Source organism: Monodon monoceros, unplaced genomic scaffold (genome assembly GCF_005190385.1).
Source record: "Monodon monoceros isolate NGI ecotype Baffin Bay Population unplaced genomic scaffold, NGI_Narwhal_1 Super_Scaffold_12, whole genome shotgun sequence".
Classification (NCBI taxonomy): domain Eukaryota; kingdom Metazoa; phylum Chordata; class Mammalia; order Artiodactyla; family Monodontidae; genus Monodon; species Monodon monoceros.
Genome location: NW_021703768.1, coordinates 34,236,500 through 34,251,999, shown reverse-complemented (window position 1 = coordinate 34,251,999; position 15,500 = coordinate 34,236,500). Strand labels below are relative to the sequence as shown.

The following is a 15,500-nucleotide window of genomic DNA, read 5'->3' as shown; positions in this document are numbered from 1 at the left end:
AGAACACACTTTAGAAAACATCTATTGAAAAGGAAAGCACAAGTTATAAAAGAAAAGCTACCTTACTTATCACCTCACACTGGTCAGAATGGCTATTCTAAAAAAGACAAGAAATAACAGGTGCTGGTGAGGATGTGGAAAAAATTGGTGCAGCCACTATGAAGAACAGAATGGAAAATTCCTTTAAAAACTAAAAGTAGAGCTACCTTATGATCCAGCAATCCCACTCCTAGGCATATATCCAGAAAAGATGAAAACCCTAATTCGAAAAGGTACATTCACCCCAATGTTTATAACAGCAGTATTTACAATAGTTAAGACATGCAACCTAAGTGTCCACCAACAGATGAATGGATAAAGAAGATGTGGTATATATATATATATATATATATATATATATAATGGAATATTACTCAACCATAGAAAAATGAAGTATTGCCATATGCAGCAACATGGATGGACTTAGAGAATATCATACTAAGTGAAGTAAGTCAGACAAAGACAAACATTACATGATATCACTTATATGTGGAATCTAAAAAATAGTACAAATGAATCTATATACGAAACAAAAACAGACTCACAGACATAGGAAACAAACTTATGGTTACCAAAGGGGAAAAGGAAAGAGGGATGAATTAGGAGTATGGTATTAACAGATACAAACTACTGTACATATACTAGATAAGCTACAAGGATTTACTGTATAACACAGAAAACTATATTCAATATCTTATAATAACCTATAATGGAAAATAATCAGAATATATATGTATATATATATATATATATATGAATCACTTTGCTGTACACCTGAAACTAACACAATATTGTAAATTAACTATACTTCAATAAATAAATAAAATATCATTAAATGCAAAAGGAGAAAAAGAATAAAGAAAAGAAACGCTACTTTACTTACCATTTTGCCTATAGTTGACCTTGGATGAGAGAACTCTTTCTTATTTCTCTCTTGGCTCTTCCAAATGAGAAAATATATGTGAGAGTATCCATTCAGGTGCCTGGCACATTGCCAGAAATAAATAAATACTCTTTTCCATTAAGCGTTATCTCCTCAGCTCACCGAACATTGCTATGGAACATAATAAAACCCAGAGTAAGTTACAAAAATAGCAACCTTTGGAACACTAACTAGAAATTATGAGTAGTAAACCATACGCAGATGACTTGAAATAATTGATGTTACTCCACCTAATGTCTATTTAGTAACTGGATCAGAGACTGCTTCTGGTCCCTTTATGTTCGTTCTCCCCTTGTTATATAGCAATGGAACTCTGATGTTGAACTGGACACACTATGACTTGAAATAAAGACTACATGTTATACTCTCCCTTGCATTTAGGTGAGGCCATATTGCTAACTTCTGGCCAAAGTGATATTAGCAAAGGTGGTGCGTGCAACTTCCTGGAAGAGACCTATTCCAGCCCCTCCCCCTAAACACAACAAAACCCCAAGCCTCTCTTTCCCCGCTCTCTCAAGCCATTTTTGGACCAGTTGGAAAGCCTGCCCAGGTCTTTTTTCCCGCAGAAAGCTTCATTACGTATTCCGATACTCTCTTGATATGTGTATTCATCATCAGTTTTGATGTCCAAACCAAATTTCTGGGTGGAGGTCCATTTATGAGGGTATGTAAATACATAATGGAGCTTTCTGAGGATCTACTTTTTGGGGGATATCTACATGTTTAGCAAGATCCCAGGAAGTTTCATAACCACTAAAACTTGGGAAGCACTACTCTGAAGTGTACAAATTATACAGAAGAGCAAAACAATAGTAAGCTAACATGGCACAGTCAAAAAGAAGAAAAAAGGAGCAAGAAAATCTTCTGGTCTCTCAATCTAGGTGTCAAATGTTTGCTGAGAAGTTAATATGAGCTGTCTTATAGGCCTCAGGAGATAACAGTGAACATAATAGAGAAGACTCCTGCCCTCACGGGGCTTACGCTTCATATGAGTGTGAAGACTTTACAACGCAATTGAGAATTTTCAATGGAGGTGTTGAGTGGGAAGGATGCGTGCCTCTGTCACTTGGTCAGAGAGCTGCCTTTATTGTCCTCTCAACATAATAAAAATAACAAGAGTTATAGTCAACGTTTTTTGAGTATTTATCAATATAATATGCCAGGCAGTGTACTTGGCGCTTCATATGTATTACCAAGCATTCTAATATAGGCATATACACCTGTATGTTTTTCCCTTTTGACGCATTTTGGTGTAATAAAAAAAAAGGCACTGCATCCAAATTCAGAATATTTGGACTTATTTCCTGATTTGACCATGTGCTTAACTTTCCTCACTTAACTTTCCTCACTCTCAATTTCATTAAATAGAAATATTGTCTATATACTGTCTTTCCAAAGTCATGGAGAAGACCAACCGACTTCTCACATGCTAAGCACTTAGGACAGCACTTAGCACATAGAAAAGACTTGACAAATACCAGTCATGATTACTGTGCCTAGTCAATCTTTTATTATTAAATAATAAAGGTAAGTAAAAAGACATTGCATTGTAAATTTGGCTTCATGGCATGGATTTCACGGAGTACTAAGTTTTTCTCCCCGTTAGTTTAAACTTTTCTTGAGTAGAAACCACAAAATATAACTTACACTCAAACAATCTTTATCTTATTTATTGTACCATTGATTATGAAGCTAAGATTGAGGACTTTATTGCCTCATGTTCCATTTTTTAAAAGCTGAGTTTATCACTCTTTTAGAGGCAGAAATCCAAATGTAGTTTTTTGCTACATAAGTATCTGTTAGTAAAAAATATGAAAGAGTATTTAATTTGCATAGCATCTTCCAGTTCTAGGCCAAAATATTTTAAACAAACCTCTTAGAATATCAGTCATTATTAGTTATTATTACCAGTGTATTTAGAACTACACCAGTATTTTTAAGCACCTTCAAAGAACCACATTGCATAGATGTAGTAACATCATTTACTTAAGCATGCTGGGTTTTTCTAGTCCTTTATAAACAAGGTGAGATTATACATCTTATTCAAAGATATATACATCTTTGCATACATTAACAAGAATATATGTAGGATGAGTTCCTAAAGTAAATTTACATGGTCAAAAGTTACAGATAGTTTATTTTTACTTTTTAAATAAGCAATCACATTGCCTTCCCAAAAGACTGCGATAATTTATACTCTCACCAGCAGTGGAAATGCTTTTCTAGCCAATACCTCTATTAACATTAATTTTTAAAACTGTCATTGGTTGAATGACAGTTGAATTATTTGTAAATTTTAACTATGTATGTTTGCCTCCATCCCCTAGAAACAAAAATAACTGACCTCTAAATACATTTACTTTTTAGCCTCTATATTTAATATGTATTAAGTTGTTTAAAGAAAATTTTTCCAATTAACTAAAGAAATAATTTTAATTATACAAAGTTTAATATGTCAGCCCTAGATTAGAGTTGGACGGATGTGGTTTTAAAGATCTATATTGTCATTGATGTGTTAGCACTCAAAAGATCCAGAAGATGGCAGTATAATGATATTTTCCCTAAATTTTAGAGAAAAATTTAAGCAGGAAAATCTGAAAATATAGATTCTTCCCATTTTTATTTTCTCTTTTCTTAAAATGATGCAAGATCACTAGATGTAAGGCACTAAGGAATGTGTAGAGGAGACCTCACACTTACAGGAAAGAGAAGTCATAATGGGTGGAATGCACAGCAGACAGGGAATTTGAGGACTCCCACTTCAAATTTCAGCCCTTTGGGCCAGGACACTCTAAATCTACACTTTCCTGTAGGTGAAATCATCTAGCAACACCCTCCCCTCAAGACTATTACGAAGACTAAATGAGATAAAATATATAAACCCGCGCAGCACTGAGAATGTAATGAGCATTTTGGTTTTAATTTTTAAAATCCTCCTCTGTTAGAGATATCTATTGAAATATGCATGGTTGAAATAATATGGCATCTTGGGGCTTCCCTGGTGGCGCAGTGGTTGAGAGTCCGCCTGCCGATGCAGGGGACTCGGGTTTGTGCCCCGGTCCGGGAAGATCCCACATGCCGCGGAGCGGCTGGGCCCGTGAGCCATGGCCGATGAGCCTGCGCGTGCGGAGCCTGTGCTCCGCAACGGGAGAGGCCACAATAGAGAGAGGACCGCATACCGCAAGAAATAAATAAATAAAATAAAATAAAATAAATAATATGGCACCTTAAATTTGCTTTTAAATGCTTTTTTAAAAAAGAAAAATGTTGAGATTAGAAAAGATTGACAAGTTATTGATAATTTTTGGAGTTGCTATGATAAGATTAAGGGGATTCGTGATACTACTCTGTTTATATGTTTTAAAATTGCCATGTGTATACACCATGTGTGTATACCTCAGTCTGGCTGAGATTCAGAGACTGGGTTGCAGGGCGGCAGCAGCAGACGCAGAGAGGGCAGGTAGAACGCTACTGCAGTGGTGCAGTGGTCCACGTAGGAGGTGATGGTGGCTTAGACTGGACTAGTGGAAGTGGAGATCTTAGAGAAGTGGATGGACTCAGAATGCTGTGGAGATAAAATTGACAAGACTTCTTGGTGATTTGGGATGGAGGGAGGTGGAGGGAAGACACTGCCAGAAGTCCTGGGTTTGGGCATCATTATAATTAAGGGAGTGGGCTATGGAGGAGGGTTGCAAGTTTGGGAAAGGTTGTCTTTTGCCCATGATAAGTTTGAGATTTCTATCAGGCATGCTATGGAAATGTTAAGTAAACAACTGGATGGAGTTCACAACACAGGTCAGGACTAGAAATGTAGATTGTGGGGAGCGGGTGGCGGGGGGGACTTTGCAGGCAAAGTCATGTAGATAACACTCACAGTCAGGGGACTGAGTGATGTCACCAAAGGAATGAAGAAATAGAGAGGGAACCTCAGGATAGATGTGCAGAGACTGAGCGAAGGAGAAGCCAGCAGAGGATTGATCTCCCCGTCTGTATAATAGGACTGTCTTAGGGCTATTGGAAGGAGTATATAGGCTTTTTGTATGTAACACCCCTTGTGGCACATAGTAGGGCTTCAATAGCCATTATTCCTCTTTGCCCCATTCGTTTTTCACAGAGGGCCTCTCCTCCTATTTCCCTGGGGAAAGCAGAAAACAAAGGCCATCAGGTGACAATACCATCAACTTCCAGTTTCCCCCACAATTCAAACCTACCTGCAAGTCTATCATTCACTCCCTCTTCCTTCCAGTGTCCCAAGAAGACAAATTCCCTTTTCTTTTCAAAGTTCATTTTTCCCAGCTGCCAATTCTATCCTCCTACCTCTTCTGGGACATTGTCCTACCAATTATGACATTCTGTCTTATACTTTCTATTCTTTCCCCTTTACAGATTCTTCCTCTCAGTAACTCTGTAAGCATGAGTTCATTCCATCTTAAAAAAAAAAAAGTCTTCCTTATTTCTTTTAGTGATCTTTCTCTAAAAAGTGCTGCTCAATTTTCATTGTGCGTATGAGATACAAATGAACTTATTTACAAAACAGAAATAGACCCACAGGCATAGAAAACAAACTTATGGTTACCAAAGGGGAAAGGGGGAGAGGGATAAATTAGGAGGTTGGGATTAACATATACATATACTACTATATATAAAACAGATAAATAACAAGGACCTAGTGCATAGCACAGGGAACTATACTCAATATTTTGTAATAACTTATAATGGAAAAGAATCTGAAAAGAATATATATATATATATCACTTTGCTGTACTTCAGAAACTAACACAACATTGTAAGTCAACTATATTTCAATTTAAAAAAATCAACTGACCATAAATGTAAAAACAAATTTGTTGTGCATATGAAACATCAAGGGATATTGTTAGCATGCAGATTGCGATTCATTAGGTAGAAGGGTTGCAGAGTTCAGGCTCTGCTGAATGCTGATGCTGATACCACTGGTCCACAGGCCACACTTCGAGTAGTGGTTCTCAACCTTGACTGTGTGTCGTTATCACCTAGAGAGCTTTAAAGAATGCCGATATCTGGGTGCCACTCCCAGAGATCTCTGTATCTTTGACACAGGCTGTGGGCTCAGCATCAGGATTTTAAAAAATCTCCCCTGATTCTAATATGCAGACAATGTTGAGAACTCCTGCTATCCAGAGGGTAGAATTATGAGGGACTTTCTACACCATGTATTTCTATATTGTTTGAACTTTTTGTCAAATATTATGTTACCTTGGACTTAAAAAAAAAAAAAAAAGAATTAGAAGAAGAATGAGGATGGGACTTCCCTGGCGGTCCAGTGGTTAAGACTCCACATTTCCAGTGCTTCCACTGTAGAGGACATGGGTTGGGTCCCTGGTCAGGGAACTAAGATCCCACATGCCATGCAGCACAGTCAAAAAAAATAAAGAAGAAGAATGAGGAGGAGAAGGAAAAGGAAGGGAGGAGAAGAGAAGAAAAAAGGGGGGAGGGTGAGGAAGGAAAAATTTTCTTGATCCAGTAGGTACAGCACTTTCCTTTAAAATCAAATTTCTTGAAGTGTCCACTTCTTCACTTTCCATTCACATCTCAACCCTCCCCAGTCTGGCTTCTGTGCCCTTTTCTCCCTAAAGCTGTACTGACAAAAACCACACAACGCAACGGGTCACGTCTCAGTTCTTACCTTACTAATCTTTGGCCAATGTTGCAAGAGGTCCCAGGAACCTAAAGCAATATCCCAGCACACACCATATCATTAATGATTTTTTTCTTCTTTCTTGTGGGCTACAAATGAGAATAGTAAATTATGAATGATTCCTCATTGTCATTAAGCAAGGAACAGGGCTGACACTTGGCAACAGATGAAATATGCATGCATGCAAAGCTCTTGTTAAAAAAGTCTCTCCACATCCAAAATTAATGTCCATCCTAAAGGAACTAAGAGTCAAAACATTTCTCCCTTTTTGGAGCAGACTCTCAAGAATTATAGCAAAGCTTCCCTGGGTCTGCTTTCTCACAAAGGGGGAGGGGGAGAAGTAGGTGTGTCCAAGACTGCTCAGACACTGAAAGAAGAAGAAACGGTTTTCACAAATAACTTGTGCCGGTTCAGGTCCTCCAGGAAGCAGACGCTAAGATAGAATTCAAGTTCGTGAAGAGTCTGTGACACAGAAAGGGAGGAGGGCGCAGAAGTGGGGAGAGCTCATACTGCCGGCAGGTCAGACAAGGCAAGAAAGAAGGGACGGGGGACTGGTGAGGGAGAGCATCGGACTACAGTGCAGCTCAGAGAAAGTCTCAGCCAGGCCAACAAGGAGCCCCAGAGCCAAGACTGCCTGGCAGGGTCCTCCCACGTTGGGAAGGACTGGCCCGGCTCCGGGACCCTCACCATGCTGAGTTCCTGACTCGGAACAGCCTGCCCAGAGTGCCGTCTCTGGACCACCGCAGTGGGTCCCTACAGAGGGCTCTTGGCCGGCAACTCTGCTCACAGCAGCATCCCCAGCAGCACACTCCCAGGCTGCCCAGGACTGCACTCAGCTGGTTATTATTGGAATAATTTTAATATGGTTTCAGCAGAATAAAGAGGCAACAGAATAATCCTTTGACAGTTCTATCTCTTCGTTTCTGAAACTTTCATCTCATTCCTTATCTTAAAAACACCAAAAGTAGGTCTAGTCTAAAAGTAAGGAAATTGGCCCTAATTTGATAAGACAGTCTCTGCTGACTTCCTGAAACACCCCACCCAGAGCTTCCCCATCCAGTCCTCCTCTGTATATACATCACTGATCCTCTGCCTGTCCCTTAAATTCTGCCCTTCCTCAAGCTGCGCTTGTCACTCTGTCCACACTACCGGGGCTACTGCTGTGATGGAATGATATTTGAAGTATTAACTGATGCAGTTTTTTATTAATATTTCCTCCTCTCTTGCATGATCCCTTCACCCATCCAATTATGGGAAGTGTGAGAGATACTAAAGACATGCGGTATTCGAATCTCTCTTTGGGTTTTATTGCTCACCTGGGGCCTAGGGGTAGGGTTGGGGGTTTACCCAGAACTGGGGATAAGGGGCAGGGGCCCTCTGGACGATATGCACGTCTCAGTATCTTCATCTATTCTCCTTTCTCTCTGCTTCTGCGTCCCAGAGAAATTGATCTGGTCTGCGAGGCATAGAGATGCAGGGCTGTCAAATCAGGACCCGAACCAAAAAGTATAGTGCATTAATCACTAGTAAAGTTGTCTTCCATTAGTGACAGAATGATACTACATATACAGGTGACACAGGACAATAGGAAGAAAGAATTGGGGCTTGAGCAAAAAATCAAGTCTTAGCCATGGAACAAAGAGAAAGAAGCACATTTTGAAAAATAAAAGGATGTCTTTTAGATTTAATCAGATACAAAACTTGCAGGCAAAGTGAGAAGTGCTCGATACAGAAGCCTATAGGTAAAACAGCTCTAATCTTTTTTTTTTTTTTTTAATTTATTTTTGGCTGCATTGGGTCTTCATTGCTGTGCGCAGGCTTTCTCTAGCTGCGGCGAGCGGGGGCTACTCTTCGTTGCGGTGCACGGGCTTCTTATTGCGGTGGCTTCTTTTGTGGAACATGGGCTCTAGGGCGTGCGGGCTTCAGTAGCTGTGGAGCACAGGCTTAGCTGCTCTGCGGCATGTGGGATCTTCCCCAACCAGGGCTCAAACCTGTGTCCCCTGCACTGGATTTTTTTTTTTTTAACATCTTTATTGGAGTATAATTGCTTTACAATGTTGTGTTAGTTTCTGCTGTAAAACAAAGTGAATCAGCTATACCTATAGCAGACAAATTCTTAACCACTGCATCACCAGGGAAGCCCAAAACAGCCCTAATCTTAAACAGCTAAAAGTTTCTACCTCATTATCATATTACACCAGCTTTTCAGTGCCAGATTTTCCAGCAGAAGAGGAATAATGAGTTTAATAAGAATGATAATGAGGAGAAATTATCTCAGCCTCGATTTCTGGCCCAGATGAAAATATCTTTCTCTGAGTACGGGAAGAACAGGTTTGCAGCCCAGTCTGGATCTGGGTTTTTCAGAATGTGGCCCCAGGATCTTCTGCCTCAGTGAGTTCCTGTTAAGAGGCTATTGCAGAGACCTACTCCAGACCTACTGAGTCAGAATCTCTGCAGGGAGCCCCAACAATATACAACTCTAACAACCACCCCGAGTGATTTTTACACACACTCTAATTATGAAACCTCTGCTTTAAAATATAAGAAAATTTGCGAAAAGGGTGTGAAGAATGTTAACACCTTGGATTAAAGAGACAGTCTATTTTATAGTCCCATTATAGAGTAATAGAAAACTTTATGGCTCTTGTGCAGTTTAGGGTCAGGAGCAGGCAATACCCAGACCAGATTACAATGGCAACCTTATATTATTTAAAAGCGCAGATACTCTAAAATCCTCTCTTCATTGCAGCGCCATTCAAAATCTTCTCTTCAGACAGTTGAAGCTGGAAAACGGGAGAGGGCTTGAGTCGGTGGCTCTTTCCTCTCTGTGGGACATGGAAAGAGTAGCTGCGATAGATGACAGGGCCTCGGTCCCTGCCATCTCCTGAAAAGACTTGCAAGTGCGCTGCACCTCAAAGCGGGCAGTGATGGAAATGCTAGAACTGGGTGGCAGCTCTGCGCAAAACCTCGGGGACGTGCTGCCAGAGGAGATTCGGGAGCCCCTGCTGCAAGACGCACAGTGGACTTTTGAATCAGTTGTGCAAGAGAATGTCAACATTCGTGGGCAAGCATGGCAGGAAGCTTCAGACAATTGCTTATGGATTCTGATATCAAAGTCCTTGAAAACCGGTTTGATGAAATCACAGTCCATGTAGCCACAAAACAGTAAGCAGTATCCCAGAAAGATCCTTCAATGTGTCATCAAAATCATAAAAGCAAAACAAGAATTCTGAAGCAGTACTAACCTGTTGTACATCCATTGGACCTAAAATATGACCCTGATCCAGCCCCTCGTATGGAAAACTTGAAACGCAGAGAAGAAACAATAGCTAAGGAGATCAGTGAAGCTACGAAGTCCTTGCCTGCATTAATTGAACAAGGAGATGGATTTTTCCCAAGTTTTAAAGATGCAGCCTATTATCCAGCTCCAGAAAGTCCACCAAGAAGTCTTCTTCGGGTTGTTATAGGAAACCAGATGTTAAACCTGAGAGCTTTATAGCACAAGTAAAAACCACACCAGTGGAGACTTCTGCTAGGAAAACCACTGACTTGGTACTGAGAAGGAAGGGAACTAAAGACTGCCCCCAGAGAAAATGGTATCCGTTGAGGCCAAAGAGAATCAGTCTTGATACATAAGCTCTTTCTGTTTATCTTGGGAGTTGAAATTAGGCACTATCAACATTTACATTACAGCTTAATGCCTAGACAGGACTTCAATTAAAACAACAGATAACTAGTGATTCCTTTATACAAATATAGTAGCTCTATGCTGGGGTATGATGTAATATTGTGTTTCTTCCCTCACCTTTTCATCTATAGTCAATGAAAAGCATATATTTTTTAATATTTACACAAAGTCTGTCAATGGTCATTAAGAGTGCAAACTTTTACTGTCCTTAAATACCATCAACACTTGGCTGCCTTACAGGTTGTTGTTTTTTAAAATAAATGTATTTATTTATTTTTACATCTTTATTGGAGTATAATTGCTTTACAATGGTGTGTTAGTTTCTGCTTCATAACAAAGTGAATCAGTTATACATATACATATGTTCCCATATCTCTTCCCTCCTGCGTCTCCCTCCCTCCCACCCACCCTCCCTATCCCACCCCTCTAGGTGGTTACAAAGCACCGAGCTGATCTCCCTGTGCTATGCGGCTGCTTCCCACTAGCTATCTTTTTTACATTTGGTAGTGTATATATGTCCATGCCACTCTCTCACTTCGTCACAGCTTACCCTTCCCCCTCCCCATATCCTCAAGTCCATTCTCTAGTAGGTCTGTGTCTTTATTTATTTATTTTTGGCTGGGTTGGGCCTTTGTTGCTGCACGCGGGCTTTCTCTAGTTGCAGCGAGCAGGGGCTACTCTTCGTTGTGGGGTGCGGGCTTCTCACTGCGGTGGCTTCTCTTGTTGCGGAGCATGGGCTCTAGGCGCGCAGGCTTCAGTAGTTGTGGCTCACCGGCTCTAGAGCAGAGGCTCAGTAGTTGTGGCGCACAGGCTTAGTTGCTCCGTGGCATGTGGGATATTCAGAGACCAGGGCATGAACCCCTGTTCCCTGCATTGGCAGGAGGATTCTTAACCACTGCACCACCAGGGAAGCCCCAGACTTTCTTAAGACATCTGGAAAATCAATATTTCATCCCGTTTATACTGCCTGCCCCTAACACTATGTTTGACTTTGCCACATCAACCCTGGTACAGACGCAAAAATGTAATAGAGTACTGCCTGTAAATTCATAAACAGAAAAAATACATGAAAATGTTATTAGTGAGTTAGAGGACTATATTACTAGCTACTCTAAGTTATGAAATTACAGATTACTTTTTTTTTTTTTTTTTGGCCACACTGCACAGCATGTGGTACCTTAGTTCCCCAGATGGAACCCGCACCCCCTGCATTGGAAGTGCGAAGTCTTAACCACTGGACCACCAGGGTTAAGGGTTACTTTTATGTTCCTTTCTTCTTTGTCTATTCCTGCATTTTCAAAACCATGTATAATGAGCTTATAGTTTTACAATAGGGAGGAAACACACACATTTACAGGATCTCACAGCTATAGTAGGATTCTCATTCTGTTTCCATGTCTTCTCAGTTCTGAGTCCAATGACTCACACATAATAGATGCTCGATAAATAAATATGAGAGAAGGAAGAAAGTAAACAAGAGGAAAAATGGAAGAATGGAATGGAAAGAAGAATCTGTTGGTTACCCTCTGTTTGCCCCTCTGGATCCATTCTCCACCCTACTCTGAACCCTAAAAGGCTGACCTACATGAACAGCCTAGATGGCCTCCTTGTTCTCTGTTTTCTGGTTGGGTTTGGTCAAGGGGGTGTACTGGCAGATCAGAGGTAAGGAACAGATATTTAACAGTAAGTCTCCTACATAACAAACCTTCAAGTTGAGAACTTTCAAAGATGCGAACGTAGGACTTCCCTGGTGGCACAGTGGTTAAGAATCCGCTTGCCAATGCAGGGGACACGGGTTTGATCCCTGGTATGGGAAGATCCCACGTGCCAAGGAGCAACTAAGCCCGTGCACCACAACTACTGAGCCCGCGAACCACAACTGCTGAAGCCCACGCACTTGTGCTGCAACTACTGAAGCCTGTGCTCCTAGAGCCCATGCTCTGCCACAAGAGAAGCCACCGCAATTAGAAGCCCGCACACCGCACACCGCCTTGAAGAGTAGCCCCCATTCGCCGCAGCTAGAGAAAGCCAGAGAGCAGCAACAAAGACCCAACACAGCCAAAAAATAAATAAATAATTAAAAAAAAAAACAAAAATCAAAGATGCGAACATGCATCTGGTTCCAGCAAGACTGTGCCATCAACAACTGGCGTGAGTGAAATGGCAGCTTGCCCTCCGTCTCCTATCGCTGACGATCCTTCAGCTCTACCATCTCCCACCTCCTCTCCCTCCTCCAGTCAGTAACTCTTCTTGCCTGTTCACTCGATGCCAGTCCCTTATGCCAGCTGTTGTACTGTACCACTGAACTTTTCATGGTACAGTACTATAAGATTAAAAATGTTTTATTTTTTGTGTTTGTTTTTTACATATTATTTGTGTGAAAAGTATTATAAACCAATTACGGTACAGTACTATATAGCAGATTGTGTTTGTTGGGTACCTAGGCTAACTTTGTTGGACTTACGAACATGCTCTCGGAACAGAACTCATTCATATGTAGGGGACTTACTGTATTCCCTGGGATACCTCCCTGTGGGTCACTGCAACCACCCAGACCCAAGGCCCTTCCCACACAGCTCTTCTGATCAGGGAAAGCACTCCCCGCCACCTTCCCTTGAGACCTTGGAGTAGTAATGTGCCTTGCTTTTACTAGATCCAGGGTACTGCACTCTCCTTTGTACTGTTTTTACATATTGCCTAGCCCTTTATAAATAGTCTGTTTATTAAACTCTCCTCAAATTGTCTAATTTGAATGTACCATATATATATTATTAACCCCAGGCTGATACAGAATCTAGTGGTGACAGTAACCCAACAAGTTCTGTCCTCCAGGAACTAATCTTGAAGAAGGATATAGAGAAGAGTTTTTAAAAACAGCACTACTATTGCTCATTTCAAAAGTTTAAACAACAAAAAGGTTATTTTTGTGAAAAACTTCACTTTTACACCAAAGATTTTGTAGTTTTGAACTTATGCTTTTATTATTATGCTTTTTTGCCTGCCAGAAGACAAAAATTCATATGCATAGTCCTCTATTTCTTTCTTCACCCCTACAGTAAACTTGAGAGAGATTGAACACCTTCTAAATACTCAATATTGATTATTTAATACATGCACAAACGAAGGATACCTATTGTCATATGAAAATGTTTAATTAAACATTTTTAAGAGATTAATTATTCCTTTTCAAAGATCATTTCTCATCTTTTTGATAATAGGATTTTTTTGTGTCTTTGAAGACAATTTTTGATTTTTTTTTACCCAGAAAAGATGTGGGGATATTTTAGTACTCAAAACTAATGTTAATTTTATAAAAGTTACAGATTCAAAAAGCAGGGCTCTTTATTCAACTTACAAATCCCATTATTTTATTTCTAAATCTAGTGAATTTTAACATCTTCCTTTAAAGTAGCCCTTTAGATGTTGCAAGAATAAAATTAAGATAATATCCATGAAGTCTTTGGAGACCCTTGTAACAGAGATTTTAGATAAACGTTTCATTCTACTGAGAAGCTAAAGCAATCTGCTAAAACCCCACAAAATTTATTTTTTAATTGCAGAAATTTGGAAGCTATTTGGTTTCTGTTATAATTATAATACTTAGATTAAACACACAAAAGTCAAATTAAAGTTAAACTTATTTGCTAAGAATAAATAAGTAAATAAAGTGGTCTTTTATTAATATTTGGTGTCACTCACAAACTTAATTAAACCTCACTTAAATATTTTAAATTTAATATTCCTTCTACTTACTGCTTCTAGCTAGCAGAACTTAACCAAATGTTTAGAACAATAATGTATCTAATAAATTACAGTTGAGAATTATGTGAATCTTCAGTTCTCTTAAACATTTCAATGCTTTTTACAAACTTTGTAAACCTATCTTAATCTTTTCAACTTAAAAAAATCAGAACTCTAAAATTAAAAATTCGATTACAAATTTTAAGTTAGAGTCATGAGGCTAATATATCAGATCCTCTAATTAGCCAAATTATCTTAACCACTACAAACATTTAAAATATGAAACATACACAGATCATTCCCAAAGTTAAGGCAAAATAATTAATTTCCTTGGTTGTTAGCTCATTATTTCTATATGTAAGGGTCAATTGAGTTTTATCATCCGAGCAATTTGGGGCTATTATCACAAGCAAGTTGATTTAAACATTCCAAACAAACAAGGTTACCTGCTTAGCGGCTGATATCAAACCAAAAATTTTTGACCAAAACACCTCTAGAGCAGCCAACATCTAGGGCAGTTTTTCTTGCAACACTGACGCAACTTGCGCCCTATTTTATGGTCACTTTGCAACTAAAGGCATCATCCCCACTCTTTTCCAAGTGAAATTGTCTTACAGCCCCCATTCCCTGGATTCAGGTTATATATTACCTAATACTCAAGGTTGTATTCAATTCTTTTATTTACTGCTTGATTCTATTCTTTACTCTTTTCGTATTTTTCCTTTTTTTTAGGGACACAATTCTTATATTTTTATGATATCCAATTAGGCTGTGCATATCTTGCTATCTGTGTCATGCTAATGATAGTACTCTTTTACCATCACTGCCACTCTTCTTCAGGTTACTATATATATGATAGGAAAGGCCTGGGCAAAGGATACATTTCATAGGTCTCCAGAGTAAGGACTTTAATGCTTCCCTACCCTCTTGGGCCCTGCTCTTGGGTCATATGCCTTAGCCTGAGAAGGACCAGTCAGAAATGACTTGGGTTGAGTGGGTCTGGGCTGGGAAGGCCTAGATTGGGAGGATTGGGGCTGGCATGGCTTGGGCTGAGTGGGTTTGGATGGAGAAGGTTTAGCTTGGGAGGTCTAGGGCTGAGAAGGCTTAGATTGGGAGGACTGAGACTTGGAGGGCTGGTGCTGAGTGGATTTGTCTGAATGAGTTTGGGTTGAGAGAACACAGGTTGAGAGGGTTGTGCTGGGACTGCTTGGCCGGGCACGACTTGGGCTGATTGGATTTGAACTGAGAGCTGAGCAAAAATTTGCTGTTGGACATAGGATTGAACCCCATTTGGAAAGATGGATTTGAAGGCCCACCTTGTGTCTTCAGCTTAGCTCCTTGCTGAGAGGCAGTCCTTATGGGTTTTTGTATGGCTCCTGCTGCTTGAAATGCTTGATGGTGAGGATTTTCAA

At 39.9% G+C, this 15,500-nt stretch overlaps 1 protein-coding gene and 1 pseudogene across 1 annotated transcript in view; one reads left to right on the top strand and one right to left on the bottom strand.

The window, feature by feature from the left end:
* Nucleotides 1-6,724, bottom strand: part of C7 (complement C7) — a 77,258-nt gene extending 70,534 nt beyond the window's left edge. Inside the window, exons 1-3 of the mRNA XM_029216438.1 lie at nucleotides 6,648-6,724; nucleotides 4,379-4,547; nucleotides 923-1,093 (exon numbers count right to left, since the gene is read on the bottom strand). Of these exons, the coding sequence (XP_029072271.1) occupies nucleotides 923-925 (3 nt within the window). The 5' untranslated portion in view covers nucleotides 926-1,093; nucleotides 4,379-4,547; nucleotides 6,648-6,724. The remainder of the gene's footprint in view (nucleotides 1-922; nucleotides 1,094-4,378; nucleotides 4,548-6,647) is intronic.
* Nucleotides 6,725-8,955: 2,231 nt separating this feature from the next.
* On the top strand, nucleotides 8,956-10,295 carry LOC114892071 (annotated as a pseudogene).
* Nucleotides 10,296-15,500: the final 5,205 nt, after the last annotated feature.